This window comes from Myotis myotis, unplaced genomic scaffold (genome assembly GCF_014108235.1).
Source record: "Myotis myotis isolate mMyoMyo1 unplaced genomic scaffold, mMyoMyo1.p scaffold_m19_p_2, whole genome shotgun sequence".
NCBI classification, from domain to species: Eukaryota; Metazoa; Chordata; class Mammalia; order Chiroptera; family Vespertilionidae; genus Myotis; species Myotis myotis.
This window is the reverse complement of record NW_023416324.1, coordinates 75,699,671-75,722,406: the sequence shown is the minus strand read 5'-3', so window position 1 is coordinate 75,722,406 and position 22,736 is coordinate 75,699,671. Positions and strand designations below refer to the sequence as shown.

At 38.9% G+C, this 22,736-nt stretch overlaps 1 protein-coding gene across 2 annotated transcripts in view; it reads left to right on the top strand.

The window, feature by feature from the left end:
• The window catches only part of CDKAL1 (CDK5 regulatory subunit associated protein 1 like 1), a 686,928-nt gene that overhangs the window by 412,172 nt on the left and 252,020 nt on the right, over positions 1–22,736 (top strand). For both annotated transcript variants that reach the window (XM_036348426.1, XM_036348425.1), the window contains one exon: positions 2,051–2,217. In XM_036348426.1, coding sequence (XP_036204319.1) covers positions 2,051–2,217 — 167 coding nt within the window. The remainder of the gene's footprint in view (positions 1–2,050; positions 2,218–22,736) is intronic.

The following is a 22,736-nucleotide window of genomic DNA, read 5'->3' as shown; positions in this document are numbered from 1 at the left end:
CCTTCTATATTCATCTAGCAACAGCAAGGCACTGTTCCAGGAACTTGCTCGCTCTACATAAGGCGTAACGTGGAACCATTTGGATGGAAAAATTATAAATTAAAATTATTCTGTTCATTTTAAAATATTCATATTGTGTTGCTCAAATGCCAGTAACTGGAAAATCATGGATAATGTCCTGTTTTTATAACCTCTTTCAGAGTGTTTTAAAATCTGTTTATGTTGTTACTTAGCCATCTCTTTTCCTGGAGTGGATTTTGTGATAAGATTTAAAAGAAAAAAGGTTGTATGAGTCCAGTGTCTGATGGCATATGTAATATTAAAATAAAGATGTTGCCACTAATTGCAATTCGTTTTTTTAAAAATAGAACAGTATTTACTCCATGGACAAAGAATATTTATAAAATTATAAGACTACACAGGGAGCCTATACACATGTTAGACTGTTTCTTCTGAGGATACATTTTCTTTATTATATGAGTAAAACGAAACAAAGGTGTATTACTTTCTGGAACTATGTATTTAATTTAATTTAAGAAAACCCATATATTCATAACACCACTGCTTTTCAAATACTACAAACATCGACAACTTCTTAAATGGAGCTTTTATGTTTTGTTATATCCTGTTTTCTGTGATAGTTGTTTCTTTAATTTCAGGAAATGAAAATCCTATTTCTATCCTTGTATTTCCTGTGTTGTTTAGGTGTGGGTGAGGATGTGCATGTCTCAGAAAGACAAGTGGGGAAAAGGGAACATGTTTTTGTGTGGGTTGGCTAGTTTTTTGATTAATAACTACATCTCTTAGTGATTGGAGATCTTAACTTCATGTATGTTTCTCCCTCTGTGGAACACATTAAGGAAGGGAAGTTCTTTGCTTTTTGCTCCTATATTCTGTTAGTTTTCAGTTTACATTCACATAAAAGCCATGTGTTTTATTTGCTATCTCTCTTGGCTAGGAATATTTAATGTATGTTTGAAACTCTTCTGTTCCATCAACTAAAAACGATTTAAAATTATAATTTTAAGATTCTTACCAGAAACGTTTACTTCTGGTTGAGGCTGTGGTCTTTCTTTGTGTGCCTTGTGCGTGTGTTAGGTTCTTCAGAAGCAACAAATCACTTCAGCGTGAACACATTTCACAGGCCCATTTTATTGTTTGTTGAGACTTGTGAATCATTTGGCCTTTTCAGATAGGCTAATCCTTTAATTGAATGTGCATTCAGAAGCACTCTGTGTGCCATGCAAACCTGGGTAACTCTTGCTAACTCTGTTTTATTCATTTTATTTAATACTAGGTTATCCAAAAGTATTTCCTTTCGATTTTTAGAAGCAAGTTAATGTAGGCTGTGTTATTTGAAGGCAGGATTGTTTACAACAACAGCAGCAACAAAACATGTAGACATTTTCCTGCCTGAGGTCCCATGGATGGGAAATAGGATGCAAACTGTCAGTAAGCAGGTTTCCCGACACAAATACTTATACAGCAACCAACTTCTTTGAACAAAGCCCTGCATTCTGTTCTTAATTGACTAAAGAAGTCAAATTAGAATAGTTACTACAGGAGAAATGGATGCCTCATAATTAATAATTTGTGAGCTAAACCTTAACCACACTTGGCATTTTTCCTTGGGTTGGTGACAGGCTGATTAGTGAGTAACTGCTGATAGTACCTAGTCTGTAGAGCAACTGTTCGGTTCTGGGGCTTCTGTTGTTCAATAAAGTAGGTTTTCTCTGTGATGGGACTGCAGCCTTAGTCTTGATCAAAGTGCTTTGGAGGAAACAGGGTTGAACTGATTGGCTGTGAATGTTAATCACTCCATAGGACGCGCTGATAATTTACAGCATTGTTGTAACTCTCCGGTGTTCATAAAATGAACTTAATAAGCCAGTGCTACCATGGGATAAGCTGCTTTATTTTTTCTGCAACTGAATACCCAGACTGCCTGCATAATAATGCTGAGAAATAGTGCATTAAAAAGAGTGAGCAGCTGTATGATGAAGGAAACAGCTCTGCAACAGATTTGTTCATTATCTCCTTTGATTCACAGAGGGTGTTTGCGAGATATGGTTGACCAGTGAAGACACAGGGGCTTATGGCAGAGATATTGGCACTGATCTCCCCACGCTGCTGTGGAAGCTGGTTGAAGTGATTCCTGAGGGAGCAATGCTGAGGCTGGGCATGACAAATCCGCCCTATATTTTAGAGCATCTGGAGGTAAGGAAAAGCACCCCATTTCCATGCCGACACTGACAAAAACCAACCCAGACCGTGTGGCAGCCTCGGCATCATCACATGAGCTTCATTTAAAACCACTTTCCCAGTTTTTGTGTGTGTGGTCCCACGTACCCAAGGACGAATTGAGAGTGTCAAGTCCCCTTCTTTGCCAGTCTGCACATCTTGTTTTGCGTCCTCCCCATTAATTACTATTGCCTGGCTTTCCCAGCACTCGTCACAGGCCTTTGTTTCTTTTTTGCAGCCCTTCAGTTTTCCATTTTTAAAATTTGCCTCAATTCCTCCTTTTAGAACCCTTGTCTAGTTCAGGGCTGCTAATACATTGCATTAATTTTGCAGCCAACAGCGAACCCCACATTGCCTATCTTATGACTGTTTGCCCTGTCAGTACTGTAAGTCTGAGGGTGTTAGGAATTTCATCCCTTTGTCAGGAGATAGTTAGGGGTGAATAGCATCAAAGAGACACGGAGTTGGTGGTCTTCCATTTGCTTCTCTTATAATCACTGTGAAAAAGGGAGTTGTGATAAAGTGAGATACCTGGTTTCATTTTTATACCTTCATGGATCAGGATGCCTCCCTTCAAGTTGCTTACCGTCAAACTAGAAAACGACGTGTGCACAAGTAGCTGTGGTTCCTGATGACAAATGCCACGATACATGAGCAATTAATGTGGACAGGAAGCAATCATTCAATGAAAAGGCACATGCTAGGATCCGTGACTAATGTAGTGAGTAAAATAATTCTATTAGGCCTAAAGTTATGGGTAAGAAATTTAATAATTGCTGTTGGAAAATCATGTGCAAAGTATAAACACAAGTCACATATTTTTAATCAGTTGTGTTCTTTGCAGTTAGTTTATGCAGAAAAATAATATTCCCCTAATTTAAAAGCTAGTGTAGTTGCTGAAATTTAATGCATAAATGCAAATGAATATTCAAAGATTGTTTCTGTTGATTTGATTTGAGATCTATACTTGTTAAGGTTGTTGCTGAAAAGCCTCTCTGATATCAACAGCGGATTTTAGATATTCTGAAAACAGAGTTGCTAGCAACCTGATTGTTAATTATAAATTGTCATGAAGAAATTCAGCAATTTCAGTTTTGCTGTTTATATGTTCCTAGCCAGATTTTTAAGTAAAGGTATGCAATTTATTTGTTAACTTTGGTACTTTGGACAATGTAGGGCAAATATAATTTGCTATTTTCAAATAAGTCACAGGCATGTCAATTTTAACTTAATTCTTTGATTCAACACTTGAAAAAGCAAGTAATTATCTGTAAGAATCAAATATGCTGAGACTACTGCAGTCTTGCTGTGTTTGCAGTAGATATGAAACATGCTTCGTGAAAACCAGGACATGAGCTAGATCTGTGGTGGAAAGGAAAGGAATTAAGCCCTGCCAATACATAGTCAATAAACAGTTTTTGTCAAGGATCAAGGTAACCATAGTACCTCGTCAGGGAAGTTCAGGTAAGGAGTAAACACAGGGGGAACATTGTTTATTGGCTCTGAGATGACTAACCAAATACCTCTTGGAGTAAATCCAGCACTTTAATTAATTGCAAGATTGCAGAAACCGGTAGCATATTTATAGCTCAGCACCTAAAGTAGTGCTAGTCGTTGACCTCTGGATAGATGCTTCAGAAGAGTGTCTTAAAAATCAACAGAAGATGATAACTACAGCCTTACATTTTACCTGGAAAAACACCACATGTTTAATTCATAGACTGTGGTTAGAATGATCAGCTCTGATTGCCGTGACGTTACCCTTTTTAAATTCTTGCTGTAAGATATTTATAACGTTGGCCTTTCCTCTTATGTTGTCATTTGCCTGGGTCAAGGGCCTTGTCGTATCAATCTCTGGTTCTACCCCACCCAGGAATGGATCAATAAATGAGTGAATAAATGAAAGAACAAAAGAAGAGCCTTCTTCATAAAATAAATTGTGAGGCCTTAACATTCTGGCCAGAAGAGGCAACAGAAGATGGCAAAGTAAATGAGCTGCAAGGGTGAGAGTTTGTCCAAAAAAAGCCACCCATTCTTGTGTACTTTATAAGCAGTTCCATGTGCCACACCTAGGGAGAAAGCTATCCAAAGGAGACAAATGAAAATGAAACAAGCGAAGCTGACTTCCCAATGTCCACCAATGGGAAGTCAGAGCTTTGAGGAAACCTTTCCACCTTGGTGTTCTCCTCCTCAGAGTGGAAGAGCCCCGAGTTTTCCATGTTCACAGACACATTCTAACTGATGGGGCAGGTCACCAATCGCCGGCTTCCCATCGAGCAAGGATGTTAGGGAAGGGAGTCCAGCCTGATGAACCTGGGCTTGCACCACCAATACACTATATTTCCTCGTTTTCCTCTTGCTAAGCTTAGACCACTCTAAAGAAATTACCCGGCTTATCTAAAGAGCGCTGAAGAGAATTCACCAATAAGAAAAAAAAAAGGAGACAAGATGAAAACAAAACAAAAAAATAACACCAGTGAGTGACAGGTGGTGATTATGTTGACCTGTAGGGAAGAAAGAAGAAACCCACTTTTGAAATAACTACTGGTGCTTTAATGCCCTTACAGGAGGCTTCCTTGAGAATTACATTGGTGTTTCTGGAAGATGCTTCATGCTCAGACGTTAATTATAGGGCACTTCACTGGGCTGTTTTCCTGCTTCATTCTGTTCCCTTCCCATTCACCTGACTCTTGAGATGTTTTTAAAACCCTTTTACCAGCTTACTTTTTTTTTTTTATTGAACAGTTTAAAGGTGTAATCATTTAAAGAAAAATACCAGTTTCTATCACCGTTTTAAGAGTAGTGTGGAAAAATAGATCTGTTGATAATACACATTGTTACATCTTTATAGGAACAGAAAATGCATACTATAGTTATATGCATATTAGAGGATGCACTTTTAAGGTTTTATCAAGAGTTTAATATTATATGTGGCATATTATATAGTAGGTCTTAAATAAATATGTAGTGAATAAATGGAAGGGAGAGAGAATTCTTAATCCCTAACAGGCAGGCAAGTAGTCAAGTGTCAGGAACATCTGCAAAACCTATTGTTAACATTATCACTGTGTGTAACAACATGGAATTCATTTTAAATGACTACATAGCTGACAAAGAGATATATCAAGCAAATATGAAAAACTCCCTGGAATTGAAGAGACATAATAATGAGCTTATGTAACACTTATTAAATTTGGGTATAAAGTAGAAGCAATCTATATATCTAAAAGCCTAAGCAACTGTTAGACTGTTTGACCTTTCGATCGGTAGCTATGATGAACACTGACCACCAGGGAGCAGATACCCAGTGCACAGGCATGGAAACATGGAACAAACTGATGAATCTCAGAGGGAAGGGGGTGGGGAGAGGGCGGGAAGAGATTAACCAAAGATCTTATATGCATACTAGAGGCCTGGATCCATGCACCTGTGGGGTCTCTCTGCCTGGCCTGCACCCTCTTGCAATCAGGGACCCCTCAGGGGATGTAGGAGAGCTGGTTTCACCTGATACCCACAGGCTAGGCCCAGGGATGCCGCCAATGCACGAATCCATGCACTGGACCTCTAGTAGGTAAAATAATAGATTAAAATAGTTTGCCTCCTCTTAAAGCCTCTCTATTACCCACAGGCTAAAGGTAAGCTCTTTAGCATGTAATCCAGGTCCTTAGGATGTTTCTTCTATCACATCCCAGCTCTCCTCCCTTTAGTACCCTGATGATGCCGTGTGTGTGTGTGTGTGTGTGTGTGTGTGTGTGGTGGTGGTGGTTTTTTTGTGGGTTTTTTTTTGCCATTTTATACTCCTGAAAGTTTTACTTCAACTTTTTCTCATTCCACATGTTAACAGTTGGTAATAATATGTTAATCAGATATATTAATAATTGCTATTATGTGTATAGGCTAATATAATTGTCATTTAGTGGCAAATAAGAGATATTTTCCCTATGTGCTTGCCTTCCTAATGATATAACTAAGGTAAAAACCCTGGCATACTTTTCTTCAATGATCTCTGACCTTTTAGAAAGTAGATGGCTTGTGAATTTGACTACTCTTGAAATGACATTGCTTAGTATTCCCCTCCCAGTTGTAGGTAGCACATAGCTGAGGTTTAATTCAGACTGATCATAATACACGTGAACCCAACAAGTTGTGATGAGGCCAGTGACAGTGATACAATGGCTATTGCTAACTGGGCACCAAACTTCACTGGTAACTTTCTTCAAGACTGAACAACAACAACAACAATAATAATATCAGTACAATATATTGAGTGCTTATTATAATCAAGAAACCATGTTGATTGCTTTACACACAATATCTCTTTCCCTTCTTATAATAAACTAACTGCAGAGATATTATTATCCTCATTTTGTTGATTAAGAAGCCTTGTCTTAGAAAGCTTTAATAATTGGCCAAATTACATAAATAGGTAGCAGCTGAATTGTTTTAATCTCATCTGTCTCTAAAATGCTTTCTTTTACACCGTTTCTTCCATGAAGCCTTCCCAGATGCTCCCAGATTCCTTTCCTGCTTTTTCACTCTGTCCCAGATATCACTGCTGCACTCCTCATGGTGAACCCTGATCACTTACTTACATGTACATTCAACAAAACTGTGGTCATCTTGGGGAGAGACTGTCTTGTTCATCTCCACATTTCAGTGCCTGTGATAATGTGCACTTACTAAATGTATATTAAATGATATGGTAGCTCTAACTTTAGCTATTTCTTGACTGCATACTTTTATAGTGAAGTATCCTCATATCTGTGCCGAGGATCTAGTTTGGGAGGAATTTGTGGATGGTTGTCATAAGTGTTTCTCAATTATGAGTCACACTTCTGTGACTAAGGGATGCGTTTTATTTATTTGCTCTGCTAAAATATCAGTGGTAGAGAATATCTTTTAGACTACCTAGAGCAGCTGAGTTCATTGTATGATTAACAAAGTTGTAGGTTATCTAGGCCCTTAGCTTCTTTATTGCTCTGCTTCTTAGTGTTCACTGCTTTCTATAATCTCCATCAGAAAAGTCAGCAGTGAATGGTCAAGGAGGAGAAGCGAAAACCAGGCTTCTTGTCTTGCTTTTAGTTTTATGGATTGGATAGTAAGAAAAAGATAGTGAAGCTGTTGACCAGTAAGGCATATGGGAAGTATCTGAGGATTTTATTTCTCTAAGCTATTCGGATTTTCCCTGTGTTTGAAAAATTAAAAATAGCTGTTATTTCCCTTTAAGATTCCTGTATGTCTTAAAATCTTGTCAGAGCTTCAGTGTGTAATGAACAGCCAGGTACACAGAAACAAGTTGCTTAATGTGGGGCGCAAATGCTTGATATTAAGGACTTTTATTTCAAATTATGAATAAAGCAAATTGTTTATTTTTAAATTTATATTACCCTGTAAAATATGTTTGAAAAATATTGACACTTATATTTGCATTGACCCCAACTGGTGTGGCTCATTTGGTTGAGCATCGTCCCATGCACCTGGTGATCCAGGTTTGATGCCAGGTCCGGATACATGCCCCAGTTGCGGGCTCAATCCCCAGTAGGGGGCGTACAGGAGGCAGCCGATTGATATTTCTTTCTTTGATGTTGCTCTCTCTCCCTCTCCCTCTCCCTCTCCCTTCCTCTCTCTGAAGTTAACAAAAACATTCACAGTAGTATTATACTATATTTTATTTAGCGTGAATTAAAATATGTAGTTTTCTACAAGATTTATATTAAGTATATTTATACTATATGTGTGTATGTGTGTGTGTGTTATATAAGGTTAACCATAAATAGTGATATTTTAAATGTTCCATCTGTTTTTGGTTGGGCAGTCTTGTAATAACTACAACAAATCAGTTTCTCACTAGCCTTGATTTTTGTATGTTTACTTCTAGTTAATTGACCTTATACTGTAACCTAAGTGTATATTTAGCAAAATTAATTCATCGGGCAAAAGACAATAATATCTGTCAAGGACTTTTGCTGCATGGTAATTTATGATCATTAATAGTATGTTTGGCTTGGCAGACTTAAAAAATGCCTCATAGTTTTAAAATAAGAACAAACTCTGTCCCTGCTGTGCTTATGTTTCATCAAAGCAATATAGCATTTCCAAACTGAAGTCAGTGGTTCGCATGGGGTCTTTCATTTTTTCCCCTTAAGGTTTATACTTTCCAGAATAATAGTAAAATATGCAAACTGATTTTATGTTGCTGTATACAAACTATTTCCCCCCTTTGATGCATAGAAGGAAATGCTAGATGATTTATGTTGAGCAAGGAAATGGAACGGAAAAATGCTTTATTTCTTCCATCCACATAGAGCTTTTGGGATATGTCAGTGTATCTTTTGATCGGACTGTTGGCACCGGGTTTCTTGCTGATTATAATCATTAGCACTTTACTTCATGCTTAACCTGGCATTTATGAATAGATTTCAAGTGAACCTCTGAAACTGGAAACCAAAGTTTGTACCTATCTGAAAATTCGGGGGAGAAAACCTTCATCAAGTATTAAAAGGATATCCATATCCATAATAAAAAGTTTATCAGGCTTAACTGGGAGCCTAATTCTGAGATCCGGGAGCAGCTCTCTGGAAGCTAAGATAAGGATGGAAGAAATGCCCAGCCCTGTGTGTCCAATGACCTGACTATTTGTGATAAAAGATGAAATTAACACGCTGCTCTTCATAAGCCTGCTTGCAGGCTCCGGCCCCCATTCCAACTCTGCAGTCTGTTCGCTCCTTTACCCTAGCTTTGCTCAAAAAGCGTAAACTTTTCTTGAACTCAGCAGCCCTCAAAAAATTTACGAAGTTTATTGCTTCTTTTCTTTTAATTGAATTTATTGGGGTGACCTTACAAGTTTCAAGTGTGCAACTCAATGAAACATCATCTGTACATTGCATCGTGCACCCATCACCCTAAGCAAAGTCTTTCTATCCCCATTTTTCTCCCTTTGCCCACCTCCACCCAGGTCCCACCCCCTTTCCCTCTAGCTATCACCACCATGTTGTCTATGTATGCATGTTGTGTTATGCATACATGTTTTTTGGCTAATTCCTTCACCTTCTTTCATCCAGCCACCCAACCCCCATACCTTCTGAAAGCTATCGATCTGTTCCATGTATCCATACCTCTGTTTCTACTTTGTGAGTTTATTTTGTTCATTAGATTCCACATATAAGTGAGATCACATGTCATTTGTCTCTCTCTGACTTATTACTTCTTATTTCTGAGCCTCAAAGCCTCCTGATTACATGCAGGCCATAGGACCCAGAAAAGAAATCATAAACAGATAGACTCAATCTCAAGAGATTGCTTGTTGTTGCTGCCCTCACAGACACAGTCTCCGCTTCATCAGGAACTTTATTTTTATCATCCCAGATATGTTTTCAGGGTAAATGAACTATTTTGTGGATAATGGGTCTCATGTTGAACATATTGAGTACCTCTGTCTTCCTGGGGAGCACAATGGAAAAATGCCTTTTAAAAATATTTTTTATATGACCATCAATAATTTATACAGGGACCTACCCTGTGGGCTTCATTGTACTCTCAGTTCCAATTTCTAAATTACTAACTGTGCAAGAATATAAATGGTTAAATCGCCTTTGGTTATCGTAGAGTATGTTAGCCCACTTTGTGGTAAAAAAAAAACACAAAACTGTCTGAATTTCTCAATCACTAATATAATTTTTTCTCTTGCCATTGACCTAAGTTATTGAATATTGCTCATGAAATCCAGTGACATATGGATATTCATTCCTAAAAGAGATGGTCATTTTTATGAGAGGAAAAACACAGAGAGATAAAACGTGTGTCAAGATGATGAGTGAAAAAGACTCTGCAAATGCTTTATAAAGAAACCAATGTCAGCCTGGCCGGTATGGCTCAATGTTGAGCACTGACCTAGGAAACAGGAGGTCACTATTTGATTCTTGGTCAGGGCACATGCCCAAATTATGGGTTTGATCCCCATGTGTGTGTGTGTGTGTGTGCAGGAGGCAGCTGATCCATGATTCTCTCTCATCATTGATGTTTCTATATCTCTCTCCTTCTCCCTTCCTCTCTGAAATCAGTAAAATATATATAAAGAAACTGATGTCATAGTCAAATATCTGGAGCCATGTCTCTCTGTGTATATATTTTTTTAACAAAGCAGAACACACACACACACACACACACACACACACACGTATGTAATTCTAATGTAATTCTAGAATACTTGAGAAGTCTGGAAATTTACATATCCCAACTGTGGCATACAAATATTCCTATTTCATCTTGTATAATTCTAGGATGCATTTCTGTTTATAAAGGAGGGCATTAGATATGTATGTGGCTTAATTTTCATCTTAAAAGGCATTTCACATTGCCATTCCCCCGAATCCTTCATTTTTTTACAGGAGTGACTGAGAAGGTTTCCGTGTCACCTGTCAAAATTAGTATAGCTCAAATCCACGGTACACCAGCTGTAGGTTTTACCTTTCTCATTAATTTAGGAAGTCAGTTCTGCTCAAGCCATTGAAAAGCTGCCTTTGACTTTCCTGCATAAGCACAGAGGATGGCTAACACATGAGGCAATCAGCATAGTTTCCTTTACACTTTTCTTCTGATTCTAGGATTGTTTCTGTATTGATTTCTTTGCTCTGATAGCCTATGAAGGGTTACCGGAGGCACTTGCTAATTCAGCACTTAGTAAAATGAAATTCTCATATTTTATATCAGGTCCGTAATGGAATTTTCAGGTGATTCATGGTGTAGAACAGAAAGGTTGGTAATGAAGTTAATGGTTCATAGAATAGTTGAGGTACATTCTGCATGTTTTTCAGAAAGTAAAGTGCAGTTTCTTAGTTTGCTTCTATTCATTTCTAACCTACTAAATTGTTTGCTGTTTTCAGGCACAATGTGCATCTGTCCTTTCCTCCATAGCTTCCTTTGCCTGCCATAAAAATAATCCACTGAAGATGTTAAGCTTTCAAAATTTAAGTTCAGAATTCTTTAATGTCATTTAACAGGAAATAATGATTATATCCTAAACTAGAGGCCCGGTGCACAAAAATTTGTGCACTCGGCGGGGAGGGGGTGTCCCTCCACAAGGCCTGTGCCCTCTCGCAGTCTGGGATCCCTTGGCAGATAACGACCTGCTGGCTTAGGCCTGCTCCCGGGTGGCAGAGGGCAGGCCCAATCCCTAGGTGCAGCCCCTGGTTGGGCTCAGAGCAGGGCCGATTGGGGACATGGGGCGCCGCCCCCTGTCATGCACAGAGCAGGGAGGTTGCGATGCCACCCTCAGTCACACTCAGGGTAGGGCCGATTGGGGGGTTGGGGCACTGCCCCCTGTCACACTCAAGGCAGGATTGATGGAGAGGTTGCGGCGCCACCCCCTGTCACGCACAGAGCAGGGCCAATCAGGGGGTTGGGGCGCTGCCCCCTGTCACTCACAGAACAGGGCCCATCAGGGGGATTGGGGCTCCATACCCTGTCACACACAGAGCAGGGCGGATCACGGGGTTGGGGCGCCACACCCTGTCACACACAGAGCCGCAGGGCGATCGGGGTTTGGGCGCTGCCCCCTGTCACACTGATCTCGGTGCCCGGGAGGCCTCGCGGCTCTGCTGATCCTGGTGCTGGGAGGCATATTACCCTTTTACTATATAGGATAGAGGCCTGGTGCACGGGTGGGGGCCGCTGGTTTGCCCTGAAGGGTGTCCTGGATCAGGGTGGGGGTCCCGCTTGGGTGCCTGGCCAGCCTGGATGAGGCGATGATGGCTGTTTGCATCTGGTCACACCCCCTTCAGGGTGGGGGTCCCCACTGGGGTGCCTGGCCAGTCTGGGTGAGGGGCTGAGGGCCGTTTTCAGGCTGGCAGGTGACTGAAGCTCACATCCGCTCCTTTTTTCCTTTTTTTTTTTTTTTTAATTCTTGGATTTATGGCTGTCACTGGAGCTGAGAGCCGGCTTTAGCTGTGAGACCTCACTGCTGAAGCAGGTTTCTGGACTTTGTTTACTTTCTGTATTTGAAACTTTGTTGCGACTCCAGCTCTGAGATCCCGGGCTGACTGAAAACAGGTTTCTGGGGTTTTGTTTAGCTTCTATATTTGTAACAATGTTTCTTAGCAGCTCAGAGCCCAGCAGCAGCAGGCGGGGAATGTTGGAGTCCTCCGTCACTGAAGCAAGCAAGCCTCCTGTTCGTGTCAGTAGCCTGGCTGCCGGCCGCCATCTTGGCTGGCAGTTAATTTGCATATCGCCCTGATTAGCCAATGGGAATGGTAGCGGATGTACGGCTAATTACCATGTTTCTCTTTTATTAGATAGGATGGGAAACATAAATGTTTTAAAATATTGTTAAAAACTCCTTTATTTGCATGAGTTGTAGAAGAATTATTGAATAGAATATAATGGACATGAATGGACCATGTATATTAAATCTTTTTTAAAAATTTTTGATTGATTTTAAAGACAGATAGAAAAGGTGAGAGAGAGAGAGAGAGAGAGAAACGATTTGTTTTTCTACTTATTTATGCATCCATTGGTTGATTCTTGTATGTGCCCTGACCAGGGATCTAACTTGCAACCTTGGCATATTGGAATGACATTCTAACCGAATGAGCTACCCCACCAGGGCCTGTAAATCATTGTTAGCATCAGAAGGTACTACATGTGGGCCAGAGAAAAGTGAGCTGTTAAGAGTAATATAGAAAGTTCTCCAATTACTCATTATTTGGAGGGTGGTGGAAATCCTATTCTCTCTCTTTTTATAACATGTATTTGTATATTTTTAAAAACACTGTAACAATTTTGCTATATATAAAGCATTGTTTGATTAGAGAAAATATTGTGGATAAGTCTATCTCTAATATATGGCAATAAATAATTAACTTTTAGAGTTACATGTTAAAATATATAAAAGTAACTTTTATATAAACTGTTATTATAGTGTCATATGGAATATCAGCCTACATTTTGATCAATTGAAATTTCAGAAATTAATCTTTTAATTGATCTGCTACTATATTTTCAGCCTTCATTTTTTTCTCCCTCTACAGATCCTAGTTACTTTTGTTTCTTTATTCCTCTATCACTGCCTCTGTATTGGTTTTCTCAGGTGGCTCTAACAAAGTACCACAAACCAAAGGGCTTAAAGTAACAAACAGAAATTTGTTCTTTCACAGCTTTGGAGGCCAGAGGTCCAAAATCACATTGTTGGCTAGGGTAGTTCCTTTCTTGAGGCTCTGAGAGGAACCTGTTCAATTTTTCTCTCCTAGCTTCTGATGGTTGCTGGCCATATTTGGCATTCTTTGCTGATGGACACATGACTGCAATCTCTGTTTTAGTTTTCATATGTTGTTGCTATTTTTTTGGTGGGTTTTTTTTGTTTGTTTTTCTGTCTCTTTGTCCAAACTTTCTCTTCTTATAAGGATATGAATAATTGGATTGGATTAGGGCCCAACCTAATTCAGCATGACCTCATTTAAACTTTATTACATCTACAGAGACCCTATTTTAAAATAATATGGGTTTTTTTTGGAAATATCAAAGATTTTGCATGTTTGGTTGTAGACCATCCCAATAAAGCAAGTATCACATTAAGGTGAGACATACTCTTTTTGCTCGTGACGGATTTTGCCTTCAATTTATTTTTTAAAAAGTCAACTTCTGAGGTCTAAAAAAGCAAAGACCAATAAAATGAGGTATCTCTGTATGTTATCCTACTGCCTTCTAGCCTCTCTGATTTCTGATGAAAAACCAACTGTTGATGTTATTGAGGACACATGATACACTGCTTCTCTCTTGCTGCTATCAGGATTTTTTCTTTGTCTTTCAACAGTTTGATTGTGAAATGTCTAGATGTAGATCTCTTTCAGTTTATCCTACGTAGAGTCCATAGAGCTTCTAGGATGTGTGTAGATTAATGTTTTTCTTTATATTTGTGAGTTTTGGCTATCCTTCAAATATTTTTTTCTGCCTTTTTCTTTCCTCTCCTTCTGGAGTACACATTGTCTGTATGTTGTTATACTTTATGGTGTCCCACAGCTTTCTGATATACTGTTCATTTTTATTCATTCTTTTTTGTTTCTGTTTCTCAGACCAAGTAACCTCAATTGACCTGCCTTCAAGTTTGTTGACTCTGTTCTTCCTGCCTACATCTTTTGCTCAGCCCATCTAGTGAATTTTTCAATTTTAATTCTTGTACTTTTTATACTAGAATTATTATCTGGTTATTTTCCAATTTCTATCTCATTGATAGTCTTTATTGGATGAGACATCATTTTCATGCTTTCCTTTCATTCTTTAAGCATGGTTTTCTTTATTTCTTTGAACATATTTAAAATGACAACTTAAAGATGTTGTCTAATCAGTCCAATATCTGAGCTTTTGCCATGACACTTTCTATTGACTGCGTTTTATAATTTTTTGTTGAAAACTAGACCATTTAATATACCTTTGAATATAACATGGCAGCTCTGGAAATCAGATACTTCTCCCTCTTCAGGGTTTTGTTTGTTGTTTAATCAGTGACTTTTCTTAATTCAGTAAAATCTGTAGTCTTTGTTATGTGTGGCCAGTGAAGTCTTACACAAATAGCTTAGTGGTGAGCTAATGATGGGACAGAGATTTCCTTCAATGGCTGGAACCAATAGGTTTCTCAGGCACATATTGGAGCATGCCTTCGGTGCTCAGCCAGGTTGCTTACACTCTATCCTTACCTTCACTTCCCGCTTGTTCAAAACCTTAGGTTTAGCCAGAGGTGAAAGCCAAGGGCTCAGTTCTTTACATAGCATGTGTACAACCTGGATATACACACAGCCCTAAGTATACACAAGGCCTTCTAGATTTCCAGGAATATGGCTGTGTTTTTCAAAGCCCCCTGTGGACATCACATTCCTTAGCTTTTCTCTGTAAGCTTTTTGTTTGCTTATTATTTGCCCTGTTATTCATAGCCTCAGGCAGCCATGATGTTATACAATTACAGCTGATTATTTTTGACAATTACTCCTGGCGGGGGGGAAAGGCTGTTCTCATTGGGTGCCAGGTCAAGTTAAACAAGCAAGCCCCATGTGTGAAGTCTTGCATGGAACCAGGTCAAATAATGCCAGTTTTCTGAGACTGGGGCCCAGAGGGAGCTCCAACCCCCTTCTGCCCCCTCCAGTGGCTGCCAGGTTGTTGATTTTCACCATAATTGAAGGCTGTTGGTTTTTAAGGCTACCAGAGAACTGGTGAGTGAGAGGTGAGAAAAGGGCAGGTTTGAAATGACACAGAGCCCACTGTCCTTAGATCCTCCATTTTAAAATATGCTCTCCAGATTGCTGCAAGCCTTTAGTTAATATTCAGAGTTCTGAAAAAATTGATTCTAACCATTTTTGTCACTGACCTCATTGCTCTTATGGAAGAGAAGATTTTCTTAGATCATTATTCTACCATTCCTGTTGAAGCTAGTAAATATTATGTTTTAAGGATTTTTTAAAATTGAATTTTTTAGAAAGAGAGGGGGGGAGAGAGAGAGAGAGAGAGAGAGAGAGAGAGAGAGAGAGAGAGAGAAACATTGATGTGAGAGCAGACCATCTATTGGCTGCCTCCTGCACGCCTCATACATGGGATCAAGCCCGCAATCCAGGCACGTGTCCTGAACAGGAATCAAACCAGCAACCTTTTGGTACATGGGGTGATGCCCAACCAACTGAGTCACACCAGCCAGGACAGTAAAGATTATCTGTGCCTTGAAATGAGCTGCCTCTATATGTCAGGTCATTAGTGTGGGGTTGAGTCAGTTTTCTTGCTGAATTTTTGTGTTCCATGTCAAAGATGCCATCAGTCACTTATGAGCCATCTGCCCTCATAAAGCTTTTGAGGAAGAGCTCATGTCATTAGCAGAGATGGACAGCAAAAGATCAAAAGATCACTATTAATTGAGTCTCTCAGTGACCTATAGCAAACATCACCCTCACAGAAAGCACAGGTATTTATGGACTAAAACGTCTGCCTCATTAGATACTCAAAGCTGTGGGCACCACATAGAAGATAACAGTTTCCTTCCTGTGTTTTTTAACTGATTTTGAAAAATTCAAAACCATATTAAATATTATTTTGTCATTTCTTTCTGATAGATAATTCAAATTCCCTGATTACTGTCTTTTATGTTGTTGAAGCTGCTATTGGTCTGAGATCATAAAAATTCTTGTTTTCTTGATAGATGATATCTCCTTTACTGTGCTGTGTTCTATTATCTGTATAGTCTTTGTACATCAGTAGATTAGGCATTTGTTAATCAGGAAGTAGGTTTTTGCTGTTGATGCTGTTTTACTAAATTAAAAAGTTACCAAACTTGCAATTAACAGTTATAAACTCTAAAATTTGCATTAAACTACTCAAAAATATTGTTATTGCAAGAATATTTTATTCCTGGAATTAAACAGTCATTTCAAATTCTGCAGTAAATTTGTTTTACTATCATGAAAGAAATACAGATTTTGAAGTGCTTCAGTTTTATTACCAACATTTTTGTTAAAAATATCTTTATGGTGTTTTTATTTGTTATCCTTCTAACTGAATGAGTCATGAAGTGTTCACAGAAATAAAAGACCCAAGACTGAATCAGTTTTGTCATTAATCTGGCAAATTTGTTGACTCATGATCATTCTCTCCACATCTGAGTTTTTCTGAAAAGGGAACACCATTTTGAAGAGATTGAGCTGAATGAGAGAGATTTTAAATTTTCCATTTGAACTCTAATTCTGAGCCTTTTAAAATCTCTCCAAACTCATTTTACTTGATGTGACTTAGAACTTAAAAATAAAAAGGAAAAAAATACACTTCAAAAAATTGTTGTGCTATTTCATGATCTGGTATTTGGTGTGAAACTCTTAGATTGACAGTTGTTGTATCACATTATATAACCCTGTGTCAGAGAGCCCTGGAACAGAAAGGCTTTCTATTTCTATTGGGAGCACAGGGAATCACTTGCTTGACTTATATCTTCTACCCAACACTTGAGAGAATCACATTTCTTTTGGAAATCATGGCCCTCCACACTTGCGAATGCTTTTCATATTGTAAATAATGCAGTATAAAAGTGAAATTTACAGAAAACCCTTTCGCAGAGATCTCTCCGTTGTTCAAGGAATGATTGTTCTGCATATAGACTCTTCTTGTTTCCCGCCTATGGCTCTGGAGAGCAATTGGAGGTCATGTTGGTGGCTGACTCCAGGAGGCCTCAAACACATCCCTGTAGCATCACCCTCCATCATTCCAGGCTTGGTGCACTCTCTTTGCCTTTATAAGTCTCCTAGGCACCAGCTACTCTTTCTTTGTATACTCTGTTTTATCAGTGGAAGCCAATCAGTTTCTTGTGTCTCTCCCTCTCAGAGTCCTTACTATATCTGGAAAGAAGTTTTCAAAATAAAGCAGGATAAACAATAACTTCTATTCCTCTTGCTCTTACCATAAACCTAGCCTACCTTCACTTCTGTTTATTTCCTCACTTTCCGGTACATTTTATCAGTGAGTTAATACATGGATCTCAGTGTGGCATATCTTATGGGCCTCTTTTGTCTTAAGAAAGCATTCTTGATTTTAGAACTTTAAAAAGAGTTGTGAAAACACAACTGGGCATTTCTGATTGTCATGGCCATTTAAAAATTTTTTTTTGTTGATTTAAGAGTGGAGGGGAGAGGGAGAGGGAGAATCATTGATCGGCTGCCTCCTGCACATCCCCTACAGGGATTGAGCTGGCAACCTGGGCATGTGCCCTGACTAGGAATTGAACTGTGACTCCCTGGTTCATGGGTTGATGCTCAACCACTGAGCCACCCTGGCCCAGCCAGGGCCTATTTTGTTGTTATTAATCCTCACCCGAGGTTATTTTTCAATTGATTTTTAGAGTGAAAGAAATGGGAAGATACAGAGAGAGAATAACATCAATGTGAGAGAGACACATTGATTGGTTGCCTCCCGCACGAGCCTTGACCGGGAACGAGGATCAAGCCTGCAACTGAGGTATGAGCCCTTGACTGGAATCAAACCCGTGACCCTTTAGTCCATGGGCCAATGCTCTCTCCACTGAGCCAAACTGGCTAGGGCAAGGGCCATTTTTGTATAGTTTCTGTTGTGTTGCTGATTTGTGTGGGACCCTGGACAAATTTTCACATTTCTCTGAGTTTTGATGTTTTCAGATATGAATACGGGCAGCATCATAGCAGTTACTCAGAACAAAGAATAATGTATCAAGAATACTTTATAAGATAATATTAATTTAAGATTTTGTTTTAGCCTGGAATAGAGTAACATTGGTAGGATAATGAAGTAATATATGTAGAATGCTTAGAATAGTACCTGGCACATAGGTGGTGCTCAGTGGTTACTAGCTATTATTATTGTTATTATATAAGGATTTTGGAATTTTATATAAACTGCATCACATCTGAAAGTACAGAATCTGTTTTTTATTTTCTGTGCGAAGGTGTCTTTTGGTTAGAGCTTTCCAACTTTTAAATATTTTCTCATCAGAAATCTCATGATTAATAGAGCAAACTGAGGTCCCGACTCCTCACAGGGAAGGAGGAAGCTATCTAGTGAGGCCGTGAAGTGGATCTCATGGTACAAGTGAGACTTTCCAAGGCTGTGGAAGGAGAGGGGCACACAGGCAACCAAGGACTGTGGGTAGAGCTGGAGGTAGCCAGTGTTCACCTGGGCCTCTGCTGTAGTGCTGCTGTCTTGTCTTTTGCCCAACAGAATGTCTGTGAGAGTCATCCACTTTGTTCTGTTTATTGGGAATTCGCTTCTGTTCTTTTGTTGTGAAATGCTCCATCATGTGAATATACCACAGTTTGTTCAGCCATTCTCCTGGGAAACATTAGGATGATTCCCAAATTTCAATTATTATGAGGGAAGCTTACGTGAACATTATCATGTGTTTCCTTTTGTGGACATTTATAGTCATTTCTCTGGGGTTTATACTTAGGAGAGGAATTGCTGGGCCATAGCGTAGGCATATGTCTGGCTTTAATAAAATTGCCAGTCTTGTGTGAGAGATGCCACTATTCTCTTAAATAGACTTTTGAATGTGAAGTAGTAAATACCCTTCAACAGACGACCCAGTTATAATATTCTCCTGAGAAAGGGAAGTGTTTGGGATTGATTGTGAGTCAGTTTTTCCAATGGGTAGTTGATGTAATGGCTATTCAAGAGAATGAAAGAGTTCAGAATATAGAGGTTTTATTTATGTTAGATGTGTTTATATGATGGCAGATTGAATAATTGAACCACATATTCTGTTACAATGCATTCTGGTATAATTTAGTTAAGTCTATAAGGAAAAGATTTTATTATAAATTCTTATGTGTTGGGTTTAAGAGGGCACTGTTCTGTAACTCTGAAGACCTGAGTTCTAACCCTAATTCTAGTGCTATATAACTGTGACCTGGGGTGAGTCATGTGGTCCTTCTAAATCTTTGTCTGAACTGAGCAGTGGTGGGAGGGGAGTTTAATCTGTATTTCTCTTAGCTTCTTTCCAAGTTTTTCTTCTGCGATATTTTAAAGAAGGCATTTAAATTTAATTATTATGTCTTATTTCCTTACATGTCTAATTAATAAATTAATTTCTTCCAAAGAAAAATAAGTAGTTACAGATTCAAAGACATGAAGTGAGTCTAAATTTTATACTATGGATACAATATAGGATTTACTAAACCAAAAATGTTATGTTCTTAAAAAGTAAAATACTAAAACTTCACTGGCAACTACTTTGATTTTGTAATGTATCACAGATGTGGTTACTCTGCCACTACGTAATCAAAATCCTAAAGGACATTCCACATATAATGTTGCAAAGGTTCAACTTTGGAATGGGTTTTGTAGTCAGCTTGAAACAAATTCAGCCAGTTTGTGGCTCTTCAGATCCTGCACTGATTCAGAGTTTCGCATGTGGCTGGTGTTTTTCTTACAGTTATTAGTAGGTGCCACAGTGTAGGAAAAAGGGCAATCAGCTGTTTCTGTTATGATTAAAGGTAGAAGTTCCCTTTCACAGTCTTGCCATTTCAAAATTTGATTCCTTTATTACATCCAGATGGGACTACAGGAGGCCCTATATTGTATGTCTTCTTATTGCAGAATATATAATTTTCTGGTAATGCAAAATGCTTTGTGAAAATATAAAAAGGAAATAGATGTCAGTTAATAATTTTATTACTGAATGAGGAAATATAGCATACTAGAGGCCCAGTGCACAAATTCATGCACCAGTGGTGTCCCTCACCCTGGCCTGCGGGATCAGGCCCTCCGACATCCCCTGAGGGGTCCCAGATTGCTAGAGGGCACAGGCCAGGCCAAAGGACCCCACCAGTGCATGATTGGGACCAAGGAGGGATGTGGGAGGTTGGCCAGTCGGGAAAGGGCCACAGGAGGGCTCCAGGGCATGTCCAGCCCGTCTAGCTCAGTCCCGATTGGCTGACTCCAGCAGCAAGCTAACCTACCAGTTGGATCATCTATCCCCTGGTGGTCAGTGCACATCATAGCGACTGGTCAACTTCTGCCCCTGGTGGTCAGTGCACATCATAGCGAGCGGTTGAGTGGCCTTAGCATATAATTAGCATACTACACTTTGATTGGTTGAACAGCTGACTGGTGGACTGGACACTTGGCATATTAGGCTTTTATTATATAGGACTAGTGGCCCTGCACACAAATCCATGCGTGAGTAGCTCGCTGCTGCTTGCCTCAGCTGGCTGCCCCACCCACTGCTGCTTGCAGCTGTCCGCCTCACGTAGTTTGCTGCCCTGCTGTCCTGCTGATCAGTCATTACATGATAGTGTCCCGACCAATTAGCATATTACTCTATTATAAGTATAGATTCTTTTTGAAGTAGGCAGTGGGTGTTTCTCTGTCATGTTACATATTTTAGTGTTCATTAAAAAATTAAAGTGAAAGTAATCATTTTATTATTGGTTGTTGTAGGTTGTAGAGACAAAAGTAGTAAATATTTTAAATATTTATATGTTTTATTTGTTTAGAAAATCTTATTTGGGCAAGAAGCTAAGTTCAGGGACTAGACTACCATAGTGTTTGAGCAATATCCTTCACTCCTCAACTAATTTGCTTTGTTATATAATTTCCTAGTATCTTATTTATCTTAAGGGTTTTGATTTTAGGCTACAATAATTTAGGAGTACTCATAATTAGTCTTTCATATTTACAAATTATGATAAATTATTTTGGTTAACCTTTTATTAAAATTTTTTTGTATAAAATGTTAAGATGTCCATCGGTGGAAAAATGGGTAAAGTGGATGTGGTATATATATCTAATGGAATACTAGTTAGCCATATAAAAGAAGGAATCTTGCCATTTTTGACAACCTGGATGGGTGTAGAAGGTATTATGCTACATACAATAAATCAGGCAGAAAAGGACAAATACTATATGATCTCATTTATATGTGGGATTACTGGGGGGCGGGGGAGGGAAAGAGCTTATAGAGAGAACAGATTTGGTTACCACAGGTAGGCTTTTGGGTGCGAGCAAAATAGGTAAAGGTGGTCAAAGTTACAAACTTCCTATTATAAAATGAATAAGTTCTGAGGATATAATGTACAGCATGGAGACTATAGTTAACAACACCATATTGTATATTAGAAAGCTGCTAAGAGAGTAGATCTTAAAATTTCTATTTGTGGTGAGGGATGTTCATTGGACTATGGTGATCATTTTGCAATATATTCAAATATCAAATTATTAGCCTATATAATAAAAGGCTAATATGCAAATTGTCCCCTCAACCGGGAATTCGACCAGGAGGCAGGGCCAGCTGGCCAATCAACTGCAGCCCCTCCCCCCTGCCAGCCGCACCTCCGATTGGCCCTGATTGGGACAGGATGACCAGACCCCACCTGTGCACGAATTCGTGCACCGGGCCTTTAGTCCTATTATATTAAATTAATATAATGTTATACGTCAGTTATATCTCAATTTTTAAGAAATAACTTTGAAATTTGAATTTTGTTGATAGTTGTACTACTATACAAATTTACCAAAAATTATCAGCTGTACACTTGAAAAAATAGGGGTATGGTTTTCAAGCTTAAACTGCAGAAATTTAGGTATAAACTATCTAAAGTTGAGGTTTACCTGGAAGCACATACCAGGTCATTAAAAATCCCAAAATGAGAATTGTGAATGCTGAGTCTTTGTCTCATTTAAATACATTGGCTCTCAGTGAAATGAGCTTTTTTCAATTCAATTCAACAAAAAGATACCAGATATTTTTTATGTACAATGTAGTGAGGGAATGGGCGTGGTATTAATTAAGATGTAGAATGTTATAATTGCCTAGTAGAGGTACAAAGCGCTGTAAATGGAATCAGAAAGAAATGATGAGTTCTTTGTGTACATTGGAGAACACAGGTAGAATTAATGATTGCGGTGCCGATGGGTGTAGCAGGCAGTGGTAGCTTAGAGTGGGGAGCTGCATTCTAGGTTGAGGATGACATTAGGGTGAAAGTCTAAACCTGGCTGGGCAAACAATA